Source organism: Lycium barbarum, chromosome 8 (assembly GCF_019175385.1).
Source record: "Lycium barbarum isolate Lr01 chromosome 8, ASM1917538v2, whole genome shotgun sequence".
NCBI classification, from domain to species: domain Eukaryota; kingdom Viridiplantae; phylum Streptophyta; class Magnoliopsida; order Solanales; family Solanaceae; genus Lycium; species Lycium barbarum.
The window spans coordinates 107,602,377-107,627,309 of NC_083344.1; the positions used below are offsets into that span (position 1 = coordinate 107,602,377).

At 35.4% G+C, this 24,933-nt stretch overlaps 1 protein-coding gene and 1 pseudogene across 1 annotated transcript; one reads left to right on the forward strand and one right to left on the reverse strand.

Moving 5' to 3' along the window:
• Positions 1 to 676: 676 nt before the first annotated feature.
• On the forward strand, positions 677 to 2,446 carry LOC132608093 (methionine--tRNA ligase, cytoplasmic-like; annotated as a pseudogene).
• Positions 2,447 to 13,725: 11,279 nt separating this feature from the next.
• On the reverse strand, positions 13,726 to 14,313 carry LOC132608094 (uncharacterized). Its single transcript, XM_060322165.1, has one exon. The coding sequence runs from the start codon at positions 14,311 to 14,313 to the stop codon at positions 13,726 to 13,728; it is 588 nt and encodes a 195-aa protein (XP_060178148.1).
• Between the last annotated feature and the right edge of the window lie 10,620 nt (positions 14,314 to 24,933).

Sequence of the window (24,933 nt, forward strand, 5' to 3'; positions counted from 1 at the left end):
AAAAGAATGAAACTTTTTGTAGGGAAGAAGACTCAATTTAATGTATCTGACCAACTATTCCTGCTTGTCCTTTTTGTTTAAGTTCTTGCATCCACAGACTGGAAACTTTTCACTTCTATCATTCAACCTACGTACTATGGTAAGCAATGATGTCAATTGTACCAGAAAATCCTTAGTATTTAACAAGTTTGATAACTTGCCCGCTTGTGAGGACCTTTGGTTATTTTATTTTGTTGTGTGGTGTTTGTGTTTAAGGCAGGGGTAATGCGGTTTATGGCAAGTTGTTGAGAAAACGTAGCGTCTTGGTGTGACTGATTGGTTCCATCACTATATTCGAAAGAAAGCAGGCCATCTTTGTGAAATTTGAACTTATGGAAAATACAGGAGAATGTTTAAGTATAGATCAAAATTATAGAAAACCAAAATTGGTTAGGATTTAATATTTTAGTTAATGTCTAAATAGAATTTATAGTCAGAATTATATAGGAATAGGTTTTCCAGTTTTTAGTCTAAGTAAGTTTCGTACTATTATAAATAGAAACCTCATTCCTTTCCCTTAATTATTCACTCTAAAACAATTATTCACTCTAAAACAATCAAACTAACGCCTCCTTCCTCTCGCTCTCTCTCTCACTTTTAACGTAAGCATTCAAACCGCTTTTAAAATCTCTCAAAGATGGCAACTCCGAAGGTGCCAATCCCAGGTAAAAGAAACATCCTTATTACCAGTGCATTGCCTTATGTAAACAATGTTCCTCACCTTGGCAACATTATAGGATGTGTGTTGAGTGCGGATGTGTTTGCAAGGTATTGTAGGATTAGAGGGTACAATGCCATATACATTTGTGGTACTGATGAGTATGGCACGGCAACAGAGACTAAGGCCTTGGAGGAAAATTCTACTCCAAAGCAAATTTGTGACAAATATCATGCAACAAGTTTATGAATGGTTTGATATAAGCTTTGATGAATTTGGACGCACATTAACGCCACAACAGACACAAGTTTGCCAAGCAATTTTCAAGAAGGTCTGGGAAAATGATTGGCTTTCCGAGACTACCATGCAGCAGCTTTACTGCGACTAGTGCAAAAAATTCTTAGCTGATAGACTTGTCGAAGGTAACTGTCCAACGCCAGGTTGCAACTATGATACTGCACGAGGAGATCAATGCGACAAGTGTGGGAAGCTATTAAATCCCACAGGAAAAAGTTTTCTATGTATGGTTTGATGCTCCTATTGGATATGTATCAATCACCTCATGCTACACAAGTGAGTGGGAGAAGTGGTGGAAGAATCCAGATAACGTGGAGTTATATCAGTTTATGGGCAAGGATAATGTGCCTTTTCAGACCGTAATATTCCCGTCTACGCTTCTTGGAACTGGTGAAAGCTGGACGCTTATGAAAACTATCAGCGTAACGGAATACTTGAACTATGAAGGCGGTAAATTCTCAAAGAGCAAGGGTATAGGTGTTTTTGGTAATGATGTAAAAGATACAAATATTCCTGTAGAAGTATGGAGATATTACTTGCTGGCAAACAGGCCAGAGGTCTCATATACTTTGTTTACATGGGCAGACCTACAAGCAAAGTTAAACAATAAGTTGGTACGGAAGTTAGGCAATTTTGTCAATAGAGTCCTGAGTTTCATCGCAAAAGATCCAGCCTCGGGTTATGGTTCAATTATTCCAGACGCTGAAGGAGCAGAATCACATTCCGAGACAAAGGCATTGGGTGAAAAAGTTGGAAGTTGCGTACAGCAATAATTAGAAGCCATGGAGAAGGTTAAATTAAAGCAAGGCTTGAAAGTTGCTATGTCTATTTCTACGAAAGGAAACGCTTATCTGCAGGCGAACCAATTTTGGAAGCTTTACAAGGAAGATAGGCCTTCGTGTTCAATAGTGATGAGAACTGCTTGCGGTCTAGTGTATATTCTGGCATGTCTCTTACAGCCATTTATGCCGTCTTTTTCACGTGAGGTGCCTAAGCAGCTCAGCTTGCCTCCTGAAAGTACTCAACTTTCACTGTCTGATGAAAGTGGTGTCATTAAAAATAGCAAAAGACCATGGGATATTCTACCTGCAGGTCACAAAATTGGAACACCATCGCCATTATTCAAGGAGCTGAAAGATGAAGAAGTTGAATTCTACAGAGACAAGTTTGCAGGAAGTCAGGCAGATAGGGCTCTCAAGGCAGAAACTGCGATGGCCGAACAATTGAACAAAACAAAAATATCAGATGGTAATAAGAAGAAGGAACCTAAAACTAGCAAGTAAAATATATTCCACTTGAGGAGGTGCGATCGGAGTTGGTAGCCTGCTACAAAGATGTGCCATTCACCACATCAGTTGGTATTTGGAAGGTTGCATCAATAAGGTAGACTGATTCTTTGTTCATTTATTAGGAGAAACAGATGTAGCAATACATTAAGTTTTTTTCTTGTTTAGTGCTCTGACAGTAATCAAATTTTTGTCAATTAATACTGGCACCTCCCAACTGAATAAAAAAAATAAAATAAAAGGATGCTACGAGCTATTTTCTGGTGTAGAGAATTGTAGAGAACATTCAAAGATTTATTGAGTTTATGAGTAAATTGTTTTCTTTCACATGAATTTATCATGGCAATTCCCTTTTTGTTTTCTTTTTACCTTTTCTATGTAATTTTGGAAGAACGTGAAAACTTGGTTAAAGCTGAGATTGATTTCCCTTTATATAAAGAAACAAAAAAAACCCCTGCTATCAAATACTGGCCAGCATTTAAAATCTATTACAGTGTTTAGCCACTTTTTTCACATCCTCTATCAAACGAAGCAGTGGCAACAAATTGATTTTACCTGTTGTTTTGATTTCATCTCCATTTCAATAATGTGGTAACTGGGCCATAATGTAGGGGCATGTGTTTGTTAAAAAGCTGGGAAGCAATAAAACAGACCCTAAAGATATTACAATTCATGAGTAAACTAAAGTTTTTTCTTCTTGACTTTGATCCCAAAATTAGGAGTTCCGTCGTGGTCATTCTTCAAGATGGTTTTGACTTGCCTTGACAAAGAGAGAGCCTCAGTGAAGAAAGTTTTTTGCTTCTCCCCATATTAGGTAATGCATCAGCCACACAATTTGCCTCCTTGTAACAATGTCTCACTTGAAATCTGCTACAAGTCATCAACAACTTGATCTGCTTAACCTCTTAGTTTGCCAGTTCACCTTTGAATTGTCATTTATCATGTTGACAAGCATCATGAATCAGTTTCAATATCCACATTGCTAATCCTGTTATCTTCCTGTTATCAACACACCATTTTAGTCCTTTCAACATGGCTAAACATTCATCCTTATTGTTACTACAGATACAAAAATTAAGTGTAGAAGGCCATTCTCTTATTTCCACTATGATCTCTGAAGTACCCCTCCCACCACCATATTTTCCAGGGTTCCTTTTGGAACAACCATTAGTATTAAGTTTAATCAAGTTGTGGTTGGAGTTAATCCATTTAACGATCTTGCTATTTAAGACAGGAGTAGCACTCTCAGCTTTGATACAGAACTCATTCCAATTACCTCTAAACTGAAAGCAAGGGAATTGGAACTAAGGATAGTGTCATCAGCCAGGTGACTTGTCCACTAATCCTGTACCAAGGAACCTTAGTCCCTTCAAAAATAGCACTACACCTGCATTTCCACATCTCGCAACACAAAATAAATGGAAGGCACTGAATCAAGGTGTTCTGAATTATTATTTTTGGCACAGCTCATCCACCACTGCATAAGCATGGATATGAGAGGTCCTTTCTGGATAGTGATGCCAAAAGAATTGCCAAACTTTTGCCAGATTTAAGCAAGTTCACTTTCAACAAATAAATGCTGAATGGTTTCTTCATGATGAAACCAAACACAAGTTCTTATTAGAGACACTGAATTGCCAAAGATTATCTTTCCAGGAAGATTTTATGCCCTTAGGGACAAGCTAACAGTTCTTTTTCCTTTGTTTCTTCTATTCATCTCTTCACTATATGTAAAAATTGTCCTCCACATAGTCAATAATAACTAAGCATGTCTTTCTTGTTCAGTATATGCCTAACAGATTCTCTTCTTTGAAAGGGTTTTCAAAAAATTCACTGAAAATGTGGGCTAGAAGATGTTACAGATCGACAGATGCCTAAACTTTTGTTGTCATAATAAAACCAGCAGAAGAACACAACTAGTTACAATCTGTGCAGAATGGAAAAATCAACCTAAAAACATAGTAGCCCATTTAAGAATATCCTACTCTTTTATGCCCTCTTTGATGTATTCAGCAACTGTATTCTCTGTACAGTTTCCTCTTAAATCTGTGTAATTATCTCTGATCTTTATATTGTTGTTCCTCTGAAAATCCTACTGTTTTTGGCTCTCCATGTATGATATACCATTGCTCCCAGTTCCCCATAGAACAGCCATCAGCTCCTTTTGAAACTTCTTCCAGTGCTTCAGCTTAATAGTCTTCGGTACTTGTTTCATGTCCCCACCTGCATATGTGTATTTGTCTAAAGCATCATCTCATTTCTGACTTCAATTATCCATGGACAGTCTACAAACAAATGAGAGCTAGTTTCCAGAATCTGAGTCTCTCACAAACAGCAATTGGGATCATCCACAATCATCTTCATTTTCAACAGTCTATCTTTAGCAGCCTGCCTAAAACAGCTAGCCACATGATGAACCTATGCTTTGGTTGTGCTACTGAAGTCCACACAAAACTTGCCACTTCCAGCTTCCTATGTTTTCCCCTCAACTGCATATAACTTCTCGTAGTTGAATATGTGCCATTAGGAGTTAGGCTATAGCAATTCTGAACATACGAGGCCATCATTTTGTCTTTCAGTAAGTTTTATCTTCCTCCTATAGCAACTACTATCCATAGGAGCTATTTAGGTCCAGATACAAGTACCATTTTTTGTATAAATCCCATCTAACCGAAAAAGAATCCTTCACTATCAGTTGCCACAATAATTTCCCCACTGAAGCCACAGTCCAGATTCTGCATTCCTTCACATTAAGTCCTCTATTCTATCAGTAACTGCTAGTTTATCCCTTAGTAATTAATAGTAGTTAAAATGTCTAGCAGCAGCAAATAAATAGGACCATGTACATGCTGAAATAGTCATTGTTGCATGTTTGCCAAATGAAATAAATTGCAGGTGAGCTTCTGTTCCTCTTCGTCACACGAGTCATCCACTTCAGCTTTCAATAATAGACGCATAATTATATCTACCAAAATTGTTGCAATATATCAGAGTAGAAGGCCTAGCTTAGGATGATTAGCTGAGAAAGAATTCCGCCACTCTACCTATGCTTTTGCTGCAGTTGTCTAAGCAATTTCCTAATTCAACACATCCTCGTTAATATGAGATCACAATCTAGCAAATTAAGAGCAAATAAACTGGTTTAAGACCAAAACAAATGAAAATAATACCACGTTGTAGACTTATAATGATAACGAAGAATATCTTCGTTATACACATGGTTTTGAGAGTTCAGCACTTGACGGGCAACAACTAGTTGTTAATCCTATGTTAAACAGATTGTTTGCCACATTAAAGGCATATAGTTTCTAGAATTAAACTCGGGATTGGAAATTTTAGATTGCATATAAGATTGAATAGAGCAAGTTCTTAAATCCGGGCCTTCAGGAACGAATTTGCGGTTAGGATAGGAATATAACTAATCGTCTTGCTTGGTTATTATACAGGAATTATTCGTGCGTTCTTGTTAGTTCTAATTCTATAGGCATTCGGTAACTTCAAAAGGCGAGTTAGAACCTAGAAGATTCTTATGAGCGATATTAACCTTGTCAACCAATAAACCACATAGAATCAATTAATCAATATTCGTGGATAACTCAACAGAATTGTTAGCTAACCATGACCCTAGAATCTCGGATCTCACTGAATTCTCTGCACGTTTGAATTCTCAGCATGTTTTCTTTTATACTGTTGTTGTAGTTTTAGTCAGACTCAACTCTTGGAAATCGCTTGAATAACAAGTCCTCGTGGGAACGATACTCTACTTATCACTTCATTATTTGTCGTCTGCATATCTCTGTATATCTCATGTACATTCATTGGTGATATACTGTGATACACATTATATACTCACATGATATACATTGTTACAATGGCGTTTCCCAACTCGATTTCACCTCTTAATTATCACTTCATTACTTGTCGGCCGTGTATGCTTGCATATGCGTTTGGATGCAGTAATATTCAGGATATCTGTGTATGTCCACGTATATCCGTTTGTGATATACAGTGATACACACGATATACTCACTTGATCTCCATTGTCACAATGACGTTTTCCAGGTCGATTTCACCTTAGAATTAGCACTTCATTACTTGTTGACCATGTATTGCTTGCATATGCATTTGGACCCAGCAATATTCAGGTATCTGTATATATCCTCATACATCCGTTTGTGATATACAGTGGTACACACGATACACTCACGTGATATACGTTGTCACAATGACATTTTCCAGGTCGATTTCACCTCCGAATTATGACTCTAGATCACCTTTTAATCTTCCTCAAATTTTATATTTAGCCTCATTTAGATATTTCAAATATTTTCAACCACACCCACTCAAAAAATAACTAGTAAAATATTTCATCTTTCAAACGAGTCATTTAATGACGGTGATAGTGAGTGGAAAAAAAAAAATGACGACGATGATAGGAAAGGAAGGGGACTAAGGGTGCCTTTCATGTAGGTGGAACTATGGAGATCTATATAGGTAATGGTGCGATGACTAGTTCTTTTTTCTTGAGAAAATCCGTGTATATTGTGTGTATAAATTTGTTAAATGAAATTAGGATGTGTTGGTCAACAATTGCAGAGTATTATGCAAAGTGGCAAAGTGCGAGTCCAATAAATTCACCGTGCAGTTACGTGTAGTATGAACGTGGATTATTGAATGAAAATGAAAGTGACTATTTTGTGAGGAAATATTGTCAAAATCTACACTATCGGCTGTCAAATTGATTTGTTGGCTACATAGCTCTACCAATTCTTTGTTTACAACTCTATATCCGTGTCATAATTCCTTTTAAGTATCTAATGATTTTTTTGGTGTAAGCTACACGAAACTCTATTTTTTTTTTTGTAATATAACTTAAACTGCAAACACACTCAGTGCATTTTAAAATCAATCACTTGCACATTTATATTATAAAAAACTTAATACAAAAATTTGTTTGAGTAATATTTTCTTTTCATAAGGACATTAGTGTTTTGTTTTTTCTAAAACGCGAAATATATATTTGTAACTAAGTACAAATAAAAAAATAAAAGAAAATGAAAATTACAAATAGAAACTTCATATGTATTATTTGTAAGATTTTAAGAAAGATAATAAGAGCCCGTTTGGATCGGCTTATAAGTTGGTCAAACCTGCTTATAAGCCATTTTAAATTTATTTGAGTGTTTGGCAAAAATAAAAAACAGCTTAAATTAAGTTAAAAAGTGCTTAAAATAAGTCAAAATCAAGAAGTTGCTCAACCCCAACTTTTTTTTTTTTTGGCTTAAAAGCCATTTTGGTTTGACCAACAATTTTGTCCCTTTATTTCTTATATTTTCTGTTAATTTCAATACTATCCTTACTTCTAAAAACCCTTTAAGCATTTTTATCCAAACACATAACTACTATAAAATAACTTTCAGTGCTTAAAAGTAGTCACTTTTTTCAGCTAATCCAAACGGGCTCTAACTTTATTGAAATTTTTTATTCACATCTTTGATTAAACAGAGAATAAGTACTTTTTTGAAGTATGTATCTTTTAATACCCTTAAATTAGAAATGATAAATGACACTTAGATGTACAATAATTATGAGTATGGCATTGTGTACATGTTAAAAAGTTATAAGTATTGTCTAAAATACATAATAACATAAAAATCCTTCATATTAATCGTATATATAAAATAAGTCCATTAACAAAAATCACAAATAGAGCTCGACAAGGAGCACTATTTCTTGGAAAAGAGGTGGGTAGGAGGGAGACACACCGCATTCTTTTGCGTGGATTGTCCTTCTTATGAGGTGTTCTTTAATTTTTGCTCCTCAAATTGATTATCTTTAATTTTTGTCTTTCGCCAAATATTTTAAGGTTTTGAGTTCGAATTTTAGCTCAGTTAAAAAAAAAATAGCAAGACAGAAGTTTGAATTCGCAAGACAAAATTTTGCCTTCAAAACTCTCCGGACAAAACTTTGCGTTGCGAATATTTTTTTAATTTTTGATCGAACGGAAGTTCGAATTTAAAACTAAATTTTTTTAGCGAAAAACAAAAATTAAAGACGATCAAAATCAATATTTTAAACTAGGAATATAGGTGGTTTGTCAAAAGCAATCAACTTGCTGACAAGCATCTTCTTGATTCAACATCAACGTTTAGTTCATCAACCAATCAGTCAAATTAATAGTAACTCAATTCTTCTCCAATTTGCCTTCTTATGATTCTTCCAACCTAAACCATATATTCTCTCTATCTAATTCGTCATTTTTGGGAATCTTTGGTCGGTTTTGGTGATAAAACAATCGACTTAAAATCAATTAAAGTTGATCTTCAAAGGAAAAAATCTGCTTTTAAGAATGATAGAGAGAAAATACCTTGAACCAAATGTAGTTCGTATCTTTCAATCAATTGAAAAAGAAAAAGAACAAATAACCTTAATAATAACAACATCTGTCAGGATATTTAAACTATCATTTTTTCTCTTCTTAATTGTCTAACATAATTACCACCCTAATAATTGACACAACAAGGGTTTATTTGAAAAGAACCTACTCTTAACAACTTTATATTTTTATGTTATTTTAAAACGTCAATATCCTCTAGAATAAATTCAGTTTACCAAAATGACTAGCATTTGTGCGTATAAATTGAAATACATCTTTGCCTCTCCAGAATTGGGTCTTTTTAGTATCCATGAGTAACCAATTGCCGTGTTTCAAAAAATTCTGGGATTAGACAGAATCAAAACACACAACCTTTTCATCATTTGCATATATAAAAGACTAGCAGTTGCAAATTGAACACAAAATTTATCTTGGACTTTGTGGCAGTTGTTTCTTTATTTTAGCTTTTGTCTTCCATTTCCAACTAGAAAACAAAATAATTTATTCCACAGAAACTTGAAAACTTATTTGACACTGTATTTGTCAAGTTGAAATCCCAAGTTGCAAAAACTCAAAAAAGAAATATAAGACCTGTCCCTTAGCTGGTCGAAAAGCAAACTTCCTAGTCATCTTATTTAATCTTTTCCTCAAGAGAGCTGGCAATTCCAACCATATATTCAAAATCCATCTTAAAGAATAGCATATATTTACACATTCAAATGGCCACGGTTTTAAGCTGCCACATACATATTCTCAACTAGGACCTAATTATACTTGGAAGTTTAAGAAGTGAGGACAAGAACCACATCCTGTTAACAACAAAGAAATGGATTTACGGAAGGTAAATTGAAATTTGATAGAGGGAGATTAGGGTTCGTTTAGAGAGAGAAAGAGCCGACTTTATTTTCCCCAAAAAACTGTCTTTACAACCGGGTCAAAAGCCTTATATACTATTACATGAATTTGCATCAAATGGACACTCCTAATTAACCAAGACCAGCTATTACATGTAAATGGACTAGTAAAGTAAAATAAGACTTGAGCAATTGGGCCTTCAGTCATTTGGGCCCAGTTTCCGGAATGGGCTGTTCCTAACACCCCCCCCCCCCCAAGCTTGAGGGTGTAAAACCTCCAAGCTTGCCAAGTAAAAAATGGTGAGGAGCACCAAGAAGAGCCTTGGTAAAAATATCAGCTAGCTGTTCAGAACTGCGCACAAAATGGAGAGAAACCAAACCATTATTCAAGCAATCTCTAACAAAGTGGCAATCGGTTTCTTTATGTTTGGTACGTTCATGAAAAACAGGATTCTTTGCTATGTGCAAGGCTGCCTGACTGTCACAATATATGGGAATGGGAGCAGTAATAGTTAGACCCAAATCACCAAGTAGTCTAATAAGCCAAGAGACCTCAGCCACAACCTTTCTTAAGGCCCTGTACTCCGCCTCAGCAGAAGAAAGAGAGATCGTAGGTTGTTTCTTGCATTTCCAGGAAATGGGACAACCGCCAAGAGAAATATAGTAACCAGTGACAGACCTTCTCGAGGAAGGGCATGCTGCCCAATCAGAATAGGCAACCATAGAAGTATCAGGACTGTTGGACAGCAAAATACCTTGAGCAGGAGCATTAGACAAATATCACAATACATGGAGTGTAGCCAGCATATGAGGGACTCTTGGTGATTGAAGAAACTGGCTGAGATGTTGAACTGAGAAGGATATATCAGGCCTGGTGTGTTGTAAGAAATCGAGCTTACCAATGAGCCTTCTATAGTTGCTAGGATCAGGAAGTAAAGCACTATCATCTTTGGATAATTTGATGGAGTGATCCAATAGTGTGACCACTGGACTGAAATGAGAGCATTTATATTCAGCAAGAAGTTCAGAGGTGAACTTATGTTGACTAACACTATAACCTTGAGGGTGAGATGATACTTCTAAACCCAAAAAATAGTGAACCTGACCAAGATCTTTGATTTTGAATTGGGCATCCAGAAAGGCCTTTAGAGAATTCAATTCATGTAAATTGTCCCCAACCAACGATATGGCATCCACATACACAGCAAGGACAACCAAAAAACCATGGGACAGCTTTGTGAACAGGGAATGATCATTCTTATTAGAGACATACCCCCTGGATAACAGAACTTTTGATAATTTGGAGAACCATTGCCTAGATGCTTGTTTGAGGCCATAGAGATATTTCTTGAGTTTACAGACCAAAGGGGATGAAGAGGATGTGGAAGAAGATGAAACATGCAGTCCTAGTGGAATCTTCATAAAAACTTCCTCATGGAGGTCACCATGGAGGAAAGCATTGTTGACATCCAATTGGAAAACAGTCCAATGATTCTTGACAGCCAAAGATAATAAACACTTGATGGTGGTAAGTTTAACAATAGGGGAAAAATTTATGTGTAATCAACTCCTTCCTTTTGGGTAACACCCCTAATGACTAACCTAGCTTTATATCTTTCAATGGAACCATCAGCCTTTTGTTTAATCTTGTACACCCATTTACAAGGAATGGGCTTTTTGTTAGGGGGAAAAGGAGTAATCTCCCAAGTGTTATTGGCTTCAAGGGACTTAAACTCGTTTAGCATGGCTTCCTGCCATGCAGGATTGGATACTGCCTGCTGATAATGCTGGGGTTCTTACATGTGCAAATCAGAAGAAGAAGAAACCTTGGACTGCAAAGGAACAGAATCAGCAGGAAGGACAAAAGTGCAGATGAAATCTGAAAGATAGGCAGGCTGATAAGAGGGTCTAGGTGATTTTCTAGTAGGGATAGTGAAAGGCTGAGTGGAGTTGGTAGGTGGAACATGATGAAGGGAAGGAAAACCAGGAGGAGAATGAGGAGCTGATGAAATGACTAGGAGTTCAAGTGGTACAGCATTAGCTGGAAGAGGGAGAGAGGATGATGAGGAAAGTATTGGGGAATGATGGTGGGTATAGGGGACTGTAGCATCAGAAAAAGGTGGAGGAGCAGAAAAAACAGAAGTAGTGGAGGGGGGATGGTAAGGAAATACATGTTCAAGGAAGGTAACATCTCTAGAAAAAAAGATGAGTAAGAATTTAAGTTTAGTAGCTTGTATCCCTTTTTCCAGCTGGGTATCCTGAAAAAACACAAGGGATGCTTCTAGACTGGAATTTGTCTCTCCCAGATTTGGGAGTTGTAGCGTACCCAAAACAGCCAAATGTCTTTAAATATGCATAAGGAGGAGAAGATTGGTGAAGTTTCTCATAAGGGGATTTGTTTTGTAAAACAGTGGAGGGAATCCTGTTAATAAGATAAGTAGCAGTTAAGACACACTCCCCCCAATATTTAAAGGGAAGTTTGGACTGAAATAAGACAGCCCTGGAAACTTCTAACAAATGTTTGTGTTTTCATTCAACTACCGCATTTTTTTAGGGAGAATGTGGTATAGTGGTTTGGTGCAAAATGCCATGTGAAAAGAAAAAAGTCTGAGCTTCAGAACTACTGCCTAACTCAAAGGCATTGTCTAATATGAAACATTGTATCTTGGTATGAAACTGAGTTTGGATCATGAGTGTAAATGCCTTAATGACAGATAAAGCATTGCCTTTAGTGGAAAGGAGATGGGTCCAAGTGACCCTGGTAAAATCATCAACTAAGGTGAGGAAATATCTGAAACCATTGTAAGTTTACACTTTGTATGGTCCCCAAGTATCTATGTGAATTAATTGAAATGGTGAAATAGAGTGGATGGTGCTTTCAGGGAAAGGGAGTATTCGTTGTCTAGCCATGTGACACACATTGCATATAAAGGACTGTTTAGAGGAAAGTTTGTCAGTTAAGAAAGGAATAGATTTCATTTTGTGGAATGGCATGTGACCCAGCCTTTGGTGCCAAAACAGATCAGTTTTATTAATGGGAGTGGAATGACAAGAGTTACAATTGACATCATTACTTGCAACAAAATGATCAACTACAGAGGGAACAACAGTAGGATATACAGAATTGAAAGAAGTACATGTAGGGAGAATCGATGAATCAGGATGGAAAAGGTAAAGTCCATTAGCAGCTCTACCAAGCTCCAGTGGCTTCTTCATAGAAGGGCCTTGTAAATAGCAATGAGTGATTGTAAAGAGGGCATAACACTTTAATTGTAATAACAATTTGTGGATTGATATCAAGTTAAACTGAAAAGAAGGGACTAAGAGGACATTTATGAGAGTGATGTCTGGTCTAAGTGTTAGAGATCCAGCAGAGACTACTTTAACCTTGTAGCCATTTGGAAGAGTAATCAGATAAGGAGTTACTAGAGGTTGAATGTTATGGAGAAGGTGTTTGTGAGGTGTCATGTGGTTTGAAGCACCTGAGGCCAAAATCCAAGGATTCATATCTAATTGTGAATGTGCACAAATGCTATAACCATCAGCAGTAAAAACAGAACAATTATACACACCTGCAAAATTTGCATAAGCAGCATTATCCTCATTGGATTGATCAGTGGTGAAATGAGGAGGAGAGATGTGTGAATTCTGGAACATAGACTGTAGTTGCAGATAATGTTGGTACTGCTCTTTGCTAAAACCATACCTTGGGTGATCAAGGGGCTTATTGCAGGGAGTAGGAGGGCCAGCATAACCACCATGAGTTCCAGAGTTCATACCAGAAATGTGTCTAGGATTTACAGGTTAAACACTCTCAGATTGTACACATGAAGCAACCTTTTTGTTTTTGGCGAATTTGAAATCAGGGGGATAGCCATGGAGTCTATAGCATTTGTCAATAATGTGTCCACTCTTCTTACAGTATTTGCAAAAAAGGGAAGATGATTGTGATGGAGAGGATGAAGGGTAGTTTTTCTTAGGATCAAATTGGACCCTTTGTGTAAAACCTCTTTGGTTGTTGTGGTATGTGGAAGAAGCAGCAGAGAAAGAGGAGGCTGATTCATGGGAGAAACTGGGAACAGAATTAGAGGTTTCTTTTTGTTTCTCATCATGTTGAAGCATTTCATATGCTCTACTCACAGAAGGGAGAAGGGACATCAACATGATTGCACTTTTGCAAGTGGTATAAATGTCATTCATGCCTCCAAGGAACTGTTATAGTTTTTGTTCCTCAAGATGTTTAGTTAGGGCACCACAACTACAATCAGGCCCTACATATGCATTGCTCAGTTCATCCCATAGGTATCTTAGTTTAGTAAAGTATGTAGCAATGTCTGATAATCCCTGAGTTATAGTACCTAATTCTCTTTGTAGATGGATGTATGTTGAGCCATTAGACTGTCCAAACTGTTCATTAATATCAGTCCAAATGTCCTTAGCAGTATTAAAACCCATAAGGCTAGAGGATATATCTTTGGAAAGGGAGTTTGTGATCCATGCAATGACCATGTCATTGCAACGTTCCCAATAAGGATAATAAGGGGATTCAACCCCAGGTTGTGCTTCTCGACCAGTAGGAATGCCTAATTTGTTCTTAGCGGACAAAGCAATCAAAATATTTTTACGCCACAATACAAATCGATTTCCATCAAACACATTAGAAATTAAACGAGTCCCTGGGATATCAGATGGATGTACATAGAAGGCATGTGTTGGATCAAGTAAAAAAGGCGTAAAACCCTCAGTAGACGAAGCATTAGCAGATAAATTCGCATTTCTATTGTTATCACCGTTACTACCCATGTTTCAATCAAAGAAATCAAAGATTATGCAACAAGAGATTATTAGGGAATGATGTTACCGTTCTTCTTCTATACCCGAAGAAGCAGGGTCTTGTTCAGCAAAGAAAACCCTAATTATGAACGACGAACAAATTCCCGTCACCGATGAACCATTTTCGATCGCGATTATGTCAAATCGCACAAAAACCACCTCAAAGTAACCCTAATTATACCTCTGGTTTATATTGGCTTCAAATATCGAAATCACAGTTGAAATTTGAGGTTTTTCAACTATAATCGTAGAGAAAGAAACAGACATCAAAAGAACCCTAAAAACTGAAAAATTCAACACAAAAATGCAAAATATATGTGCAAGGGTAAAATCGATGGATAGAACACACCAAATCTTAGATGAAACCTTGCTCTGATAAAAACCATGTTAACAGCAAAGAAGTGGATTTGCGGAAGGAAAATTGAAATTTGACAGAGGGAGAATAGGGTTCGTTTAAAGAGAGAAAGAGCCGATTTTATTTTTCCCAAAAAACTGTCTTTACAACCGGGTCAAAAGCCTTATATACTATTACATGAATTTGCATCAAATGGACACTCCTAATTAACCAAGACCAGCTATTACATGTAAATGGACTAGTAAAGTAAAATAAGACTTGAGCAATTGGGCCTTCAATCATTTGGGCCCAGTTTTCAGAATGGGCTGTTCCTAACACATCCTTATATGAAATCTTATCTTACACCTATACATACATTTCATATTATCCAGATGCAAGACAAACTACACCGACGACCCCTTAAACCTGTAAGTAAATTTCATTTAGACATTCGACTTACAATATGTTTTGATAGAGTAGTTGAACATATGGTTAAGTGTTCCTATTACATATGTCCGACTCAAAATTTCGAAAAAGCTTTTGTGCTTGTTCACAAACACTCATGACGTAAAGAAGTTAATCACGCAAAAATATCTCACCTCCTTTAATTATACCATTAAACTCAATAAGTCGTAGAAATATTTGTGTGTATATATAACTCATAATTGATAAGATTTATTACTTAATTAGAATATATGGGTATTGTGAAAAATTAAAGTTAATTTTTTGGAAGAATAAATATCATAGATATTTAGAAGATTTTCTAGAAAGTTATATTGTAATATCTTTGATATATATACTTAGGAAATGTCTAGAAATTCTAGACACTTGATATTTGTAGTTGAGGGTAGAATTATCTAGATCCTTTTATATCTAGAATAATATCATGATAGTCTAGAATAGTGGTAGGATATAAGAGTAACTAGATTTTTCTTATGGATGTATCTAGAATAATATGTAGAAGCATCCCTAGACAAGTATAAATAGGGGTGACCTTGAACATTTGTAATCAAGACAAATTAACCCAACACAACCTACTTCAAAGCAATTCAAGTAAACACTTCCTTTCCAAAGCTTCCTCTTCTTTAGTTGAATATTCCGATCTTAGTTAACGATCTTGGGCTAGCAGAAGGTCTCATCGATTTACTTTTCTTCTGCTATATTTCTCTACATGGCATCAGAGCCATAACCGTAGTTGGCTTCTGGATTTTATTTCAAGATCGGATTAGTGGTAGATTCAACTGGTTTCTCTAATTGGATTTGAGCGGCCGTGTTAATGGACTGGGGATGGAGTTGTTGAATCAGTCCAATTACAAGGTATGGAAGACATGTATGGAGTCATACCTTGTGGGAGAGGATTTGTGGGATGTTGTTAATGGTAGCTACACAAGTCCTCCTATTGACGGACCAGAAAATAGCAGCGTATATAAGAAGTGGAAGCAAATTAATGCGAAGGCGGAGTTCATCCTGAAAAGGTCCATCTCGCACAACTTGTTTGATCATATTGTAAGGTGCAAATCAACTCATGAAATTTGGAGGACCCTTGATCGTTTGTTCAACAAGAAGGATGAAGCCCGACTGCAAATATTGGAGAATGAATTGGCGAACACCACTCAAGGTAATCTTTCTATTGCCGAGTACTTTTTGAGGATTAAGAACTTATGTTCAGAGATCTCTTTATTAAATCCGGATGAGGCTATCTCCGAAGCACGAATGAGAAGAATTATCATTCTTGGTTTGAAGTCAGAATATATACCTTTTGTTACATCAATTCAATGATGGGCTCAACAACTATCCTTGGAGAAGTTTGAGAATTTGTTGTCATCACAGGAGCTACTAGCCAAACAGATGGCTAGTGTATGTTTTAAAGAAGGGGAAGGAAATGCTCTTGTAGCTGACTGTCACGACCCGTCTAGAGGGCCGCAACGAGCACCCGGTGCTAGCCCACCCGGGCACCCTTGGCTTACACATAAACTTACATCTAGGTGAGCCATACGATTAAACATACATCTTTTTTTTTATTAATCACGTTAGTCCCATTGGACGACAACATCTTTAAATCATCATTGACATCTATGCCACATCAAATGTATATAAGCCGACGAGGCTACAAAAGATATACAAAATATAGGCCGACAAGGCCGGACACGTCTAATCATACACACGTGACTACGAGCCTCTAAAGAGAGTATAACATATCACATGAGCGGGACAGGACCCCGCTATGCCCACAATTATGTACACAAAAGATTAAGTACCCAAAAGCTATGGCTCCGAATGAAATGAAGCTCTGCTGTGAAGTCTCTGAGAAAGCAGCTATGGATCAAGCCTGTCTCCCTGTGCACCTGCGGGCATGACGCAGCGTCCACAAACAAAAGGACGTCAGTACGAAGAATGTACTAAGTATGTAAAGCATGATCAATATCAATATAGAAGCGTAAATAACAACATAATAAATAACATAGGATGGGAGATGGCAATATTGTCGTCATATGCACTTACTTGCCTTTCATAGGAACTTTCCCTTGCTAATACGTATTTGTGTACATACATCATTATCCGTATTCCGTGATAGTACCCGTACCATATTTGAGCTCGTATTCGTATACATGCCCTTATTCACATTCATATACATAGTCATATCATATTCGTACTCATATCATATACATAGCATTTCCGTAGCATACCTGACCACGTAGGATCGGTGTTTCGTACATACCTTGCCAACCAAGGCTCAAGGTTACTCATACCTTGCCCTACCAAGGCTTCAGGGTTATCCGTACCCTCTGCAGAGGTGCGCGCGCGTTACGTAATCGTATACATACTTATTTACATATCATACCCGGCCTCATAAGCTCGGGGTTCTATAATAGTCGTACATATACATAATAGCTCATAAACATCTTTACTTTTAATCATCGTTATAATAATCGTCATCGTTATTATCATTATAGTCATCATCAATAGCATTATCACTACTATCTTCATCCATCTCTTCTACCTTAATAGGCCTACTCGTAATATGAGAAACTTAGTACAATCGTAGCGTATCAAGAATCGTGAACTTACAAGCTCGGAAGATCAATTCATTTGGAAGACAACATACTCGTATAGAGGATTTAGATGTTTGGCCAAAGAACCATGCCTTATGAAAGAAGGGCTAACCTTACATACCTTTCCGTCGCACTATTCTACACTTGTGCGTTCCCCTCCAACGTTAGCGTTTCTACCTTCATTAAAGTCATACTATCATTAGAATCGATAATTAGCACACATGGCTAAAACTAGGGGGAAATCGGACAACATTTCCTTCACAACATAATTCAACTCCCAACGTCAACAATACATTCACAATATCATAACAATGGCCATTAGTCATTCACATTATCCACATTCCTCAATTTACTTTCAGTTGCCATATCTATAGCTATAACACATGATTTCGTCCATTCACATACAATGTCTATTTCATGGTATTTCAACGTCATTTATAACCCATTCATGTCACAATATAACAACAATCATGATTCGATTCCAACTAATTCTCTAAATGACACTATTCATCATTCATGACCCATTTTACCATATTCTTCTACACTCCAAGTATTTCAACTCTCCAATATCTTAAACAACATATAAACATCATGAATCTTACCTTAGATGTTGTAGGAACAAGCTTTAGTTGATAATACTCCACTTTGAGCAAAACCCTAGTTTATCTCCATTTGGATTTCTTGACCTTGGATGATCTTGATGGTTTTCTTACACTTAATTCCCTTGATTTATGTTGTTGATCACCAAATATCCTTGAATTCTTGTGGAATATATGTAGAGAGATGTTCTAGAGAGAAGGGGTGTGATGTAGAAGTGAAATGAAATAAGCATTGATCCCCTTATTTAATGACTTAAAAATCTGATTTGAAGTGCACAGTGGTCGTAAACTTGGTTTATGGTCCGTATTCCAGTTTACGGACCATCCTTCGTGGTCGTATTTAATCATAACAGAACCATAAACTCAGGCTGGGACATGGTGATTTACAATCATGGTTTACGGGCTGTAAACCACTTTACGGTCCGTATTCCAAGTCGTATTTAACCATTGATCATTTGGCAGAAAGTTTGAAGTTTTGGAAGCCACAATACGACATGGCAGTTTACGGACCGTATACCACTTTACGGTCCGTATTTCATTTTACGACCACTGGCCAGAATGCAAACTTGCAACTTTTTCACATTTCCAAAACCTATAATTATTCGTTATGGAGCATAACCTCTCTCTTATTGCGATTGCCTTTGGAATCTTATTTAGGGTCATCAAATGTCGTTTCTTACTCATGGAAACATCATACACTCGTGCTCATCACTAGGTCATTCACTCGCGTACCAACGGAAGATTTTTCCGAGGTGTAACACTAACAAGAGGAACTTCAGAGGAAAAGCATTCAGAGATACGCCACACTCTCGATCTCAAAGTGTTTTTAGCTCGCTAGAAAAGGAGAGAGAGTCTACAAATAACTATAAAAAGACTCTCAAATGTTACAGGTGTGGTAAAATAGGACACATAAAAATATATTGCCGAACAAAAGAGAGCAACATGGCTCAAGTTGAGAAATATGCTGAAGAAGAAGAGGACTGGGGAAGGTGCTTTATAGTTGAGGCTCGAGTAGTAGATGCCCTGGCTTCCTTCAATTTCGAAAGAGACTAGATCATGAATTCAAGAGATAATACGGTCCATTAGGTGGAGAAGGAAGGCATTGGTGTCATCAACAAAAAGCAAATAGATTCCAAAGACGTTCAGACTAGTGATGTGGTAGCTGCTATCGAGGAAATCAACGAAGCAGATCCTGAAGCTGGTAATAAAAGTCTGGACATGAGGGATGTTAAAGTAGAACCTGAGCAGGCAGTGTCTAAAACTATATACAGTAATGGTGACAATTCCGGAGAAAGCATTGAGGGAGTTGTAGGAGAAAGCATTGAGGGATTTATAGTGGAAGTTGAAGTCTCTGGTCAATCATCTGCCGTATCAGAGTCAAGCACTAGCTCAGATCAAATACTGGAAGCAGATGGAGAAGCTGACGGTCAAATAAATGAAGAGGTTGACCTTGAAGGCTCAATTTCATATGGAGAGACAGATAATATGGTTCTCGGATGCTCTGAAGCTGACAAACAATTCATTGAGGAGCTGAAAAGGAAATCTGGTGGTGGATCCTATGGTAGTGCTGAGTCTTCGCAGAAAATTAATGGTCAGATCGTCACCGACTCAGGTGCTTCTCCAAATAATACAATTATCAAGAAGCTAAGAGAAAGGGGGAGTCTGGAAACTCAAGAATGTGAAACTCAACATGAAGATGATTCACGTGGTTCGCAAAGGCCAAAAAGAAATATTGTTAAGTCTGGCCGTAACAGAGATGAAAATTTTATCAAGACGTATTCATGTTTCTTTGGAGGCCCAATTATTAGCGGAAAATCATCATCATTTGAAGAAGGAAGAAGTGTTGAGAAAATATTATTGAGATCTTCACCATGACACGCTCAAAAGCTTCGTCTAAGTTCTTCCATGACAAGTTCAGGATAGCTTCCAAAAAATTACTTTAAGGGGGAGTGTGAAAATTAAAGTTAATATTTTGGAAGAATAAATATCATAGATATTTAGAAGAGTTTCTACAAAGTTATATTGTAATATCTTTGATATATATACTTAGGAAATGTCTAGAAATTCTAGACACTTGATATTTGTAGTTGAGGGTAGAATTATCTAGATCCTTTTGTATCTAGAATAATATCATGATAGTTTAGAATAGTGGTAGGAGATAAGAGTAACCAGATTTTTCTTATGGATGTAGCTAGAATAATATGTAGAACCATCCCTAGACAAGTATAAATAGGGGTGACCTTGAACATTTGTAATCAAGCCAAGTTAACCCAACACGACCCACTTCAAAGCAATTCAAGTAAACACTTCCTTTCCAAAGCTTCCTCTTCTTTAGTTAAATATTCCGATCTTAATTAACGATCTTGGGCTAGCAGAAGGTCTCGTCGATTTACTTTTCTTCTGCTATATTTCTCTACAGCTACAAGGAGGCACACTGCCAAACTAGAAATGTCCATAAATCCTGTACAAAAGATGTTTAGGATTCGATGACATAATAGCACTAAATCAGTTGTGGACAAACAACAAAAAGCTAAGAAGAAAGACCAAGCACAATGGCAGCTAGTTGGATGTATTCGTTTAAGAAACCATCACAATATCAAATGACCGCAAGTATTTGTTTAAGAAACCATCACAATATGAAAATGATTCTTCCTTCCCTTTTCCTCTTTCTGCTCTTTCTCCAAAGTCTCAAACTTTTATATAATATAATCTTTTATCGAAAATTTAATATTATTAAACTTTCCCTTCACTTAATTTGTTTATTGTAAGTCGCCGTGTGTTCCATACAGGACAATAAAATAAACTTTGCTTTAGATTGGACAGGCCAAAGCCACAGCCTGGTTGATCTTTTTTTTGCTTACCACATGGCTTATTTAATTTTTAATCAAACAATATTTGGAGTATAAGCCAACTAAGTGATAAAATATTTTATAATTCTTAAAACTCAAATAGAAACTGATTCAACATGACCCTTTAGAATTTGAATAGAAAAAAAATGAATTTACAAAAATCTCTTATGCTTTATTTTAATATCTCTCGCATGTAAAAATAAAAATCTTCCGAAAATTTGATACAAAAGTAAAAAAGAACATTGTGATGCGTCACAGCCAATTGACTTGGAATAAAAAGTCTAACTAAAGATAAATAAGTTGCCACAATTTCAGTACACCCACGTGATTTATCATTGCCCCACAGCAACATATGCACCACAATGTTCACTGAATTAGTCCGCGACTTAAATAGCACAAAAAAAAAAGTTGAACCAAACTAGTATATAAAAAAAAAAAAAAAACATAAGTAGTATTCACGCACGAAATTCGTGCGTGAAAGGACTAAACTGCAAAAACACAGTTTTGGCCTTTCACGCACGAATTTCGTGCGTGAATGGGGTCACCAAAAAAAAAAAGAAAACATTAGTAATCACGCACTAATTTTGTGAGTTAATGTTGGAGTTTTTTTTTTTTTTTTTTTTGCGTTACCTTTCCAATCACGTTTTTTTTTTCATACTTTGGGCAAAGATTAGTCATGTTTTAAAATCCCAAAATATCAATATTTTATATAAAACTTAATTTTTTTTTTTGCGTACAATAATGTCGGCTCATTACATGAAGTCCACCTAAACGTTTGGATTGTCGTTTTAGGGGTTCTAAAGTGCCCCAAAGCAAGTTTTGAAACTTGTAATATTTATAGGGTTTTGATTTAAGTGTTTTATTATATTTGAATGTACAAATTTAAATATTTGATTTAATAATAATTCATCTAATACGAGAGGTCTATACTAATTAAAAAATAATTCATTCCATTTAATTACAATACAATAATTCATTCCATTTAATTACAATACAATTGAATTAGTATTGTAATTAAATGGAATGAATTATTTTTTAATTAGTATAGACCTCTCGTATTGGATGAATTATTATTAAATCAAATATTTAAATTTATACATTCAAATATAATAAAACACTTAAATCAAAACCCTATAAATATTACAAGTTTCAAAACTTGCTTTGGGGCACTTTAGAACCCCTAAAACGACGATCCAAACGTTTAGGTGGACTTCATGTAATGAGCCGACATTATTGTACGCAAAAACAAATATTAAGTTTTATATAAAATATTGATATTTTGGGATTTTAAAACATGACTAATCTTTGCCCAAAATATGAAAAAAAACGTGATTGGAAAGGTAACGCAAAAAAAAAAAAAAAAAAAAAAAAAAAAAAAAAAAAGCTCCAACATTAACGCACAAAATTAGTGCGTGATTACTAATGTTCTTTTTTTTTTTTTGGTGACCCCATTCACGCACGAAATTCGTGCGTGAAAGGCCAAAACTGTGTTTTTGCAGTTTGGTCCTTTCACGCACGAATTTCGTGCGTGAATACTACTTATGTTTTTTTTTTTTTTTTTATACTAGTTTGGTTTAACTTTTTTTTTTTTTATGCTATTTAAGTAGCGGATTCATGATGAGATACCCAGAAGATTCTGTAATGCTAGGAGCCAAGTACTTTCTAATTATTTAGACCCTTTATATCATTGTAGAATTTCTATTAGAAGGACCACAATTTTTGGTACCATGCAGCATTATCATAAACGAATTTAGGCCCTGCTGCCCAGAATCACGGATCACCCCACCAAAGCTCATAACACTCTGTTTGGATGGTTTTTACGTATTGTTTCATAATGTATCATATTATATTGTTTTGTGTCTTCTTGTAAAATTGAATAAATTGTATCATTTTCCGTTGTTATATAATGTCACGCATCAGCAATTTGAAGAATAAACCTACAAGAAAAATAGGTTATGAATAAAATGTTAGGTGGAGGATAAAATTGGATTGTTAAATAATAAATAGAGACAAAATGAGGGGGCAAAAAATAAGGTAACAATGGGATCGCACCATATCAATCGTTACACAAAATGAGACTTTTCATCGTTACATAACGATGGATTTAACGATACGATACAATAAAATTTACGTAACAATCAAAACAACTATTGTATTTAAACTAACATATAGTACAATAGATAACTACCATCCAAACAAGTTGTAAGTTTCTCTTCGCTCACGAGTTAATTCCTTGGATGGTGATTCAAGTTTAGGGAATTTCCTACAAAAATCACTTTTTGTTTCATTTAGGACAATAAGATTACTCAAGTATCTCTATTTTACTCAAAAAGTACCTAAACACCTTAAAAAATCCCTTCTCTCCTAGTTGCCATGTCATATCACTAAAGATCCAATTTTTTTATTTTATAATAAATATATTTAACTCATTTAACTAAATTCATATTTTATAACCAATTAAATATGACATGGTTAGCGGCAAAATAATCAAACCATACTTTCTATTAAGCCACTTTTTTAAAATCTATTTTTTTTTTTAATCTCGATTCAAGTATATTATCTTTCAATTAAAATTACAATTCAAATGGTTTAATCTTTCTATTCAAATTCAAGTTTTTTTCAAATATCATATTTTTTTCCACATTAAACAACATATTCTTTTCACTTTAAAATAGAACTACACATATAATACAGAGATTACATTCGTTTCGGGATAAATTTAAAAAAAATTAATTAAATCGTATATTTTAAAAAATAAAGTTATTGTAAAATTTTCCTCTATCTTTTTAGTTATTTGTTCTTATATATGTAGTTTGTAATTTTTGGCATTTCCATCTCCATACCATTGAGGTCTTTTTATTTCTCATGCAAAAAGGTATAGAATTTTCACTACTATAATACTCCCTCCGGATAAAAAAAAGAGTTCACTTAGTCATTTGTACAACTCTTAAGAAAATACTAACTCCTAGACAAAAATAGATAATTTGACTAAACTACCCCTAATTAAATAGGCATTGGAATTTGATCATATAATACTTAATAGGGGCAAAAATGAAAAAATAAGGTTAATTCTTTCTTGATTTGCTAAGTGGACTCTTTTATTGATCCAAGAAAAAAAGGCTAAGTGGACTTTTTTTTTTTTTATCCGGAGGGAGTACTTTATTTATGAAATTATATTATTGCTCTTATTTTTTATTTTGACATATTATACTATTAGTCTTATATGAAATATAATTTATTTCATATTATGATATAGATATTTCAACTTGTCATGTTAATATCTACCAATATATTAAACTAAAGCTCTAAAGTAACTCAAGTTTAATTTTTTTTATTTTATTTTTAAAACTTATCTACAGGTTTGAAAAATTCATCTTTTGATTCTAATTCATTTAGATTACATGATAGTTTGTTCCTTTGCCGCTTTTAAACGAGTCATATTTGATTGGATATAAAATATGAACTTGATTAAATGAATTTGATGAGTTAAATATGTCTAGTAGTAAAATTAAAAAAAGAAGAAATTTCAGAGATATATAAGTTGGTCACTCACATTAAAAAAAATAGCCCAAAATATATAAACATATAAAGACATATACAAATATATACAGACACTTATACCAACATATACAAACACATAAGAAGGCAAAGAGAGAGAGTGAGAGAGAGAAAAAATTTGGTCATTGTTTGTAAGAACTAAAAAAATGAGTCAATTTTGGTAACATTGTTGCCCCAATTAACATACAATGTAATTT

Bases quoted from the DNA above. Each gene is read 5' to 3' on its own strand.
- LOC132608094 (XM_060322165.1), bottom strand. From the start codon at position 14,313: ATGGGTAGTAACGGTGATAACAATAGAAATGCGAATTTATCTGCTAAT.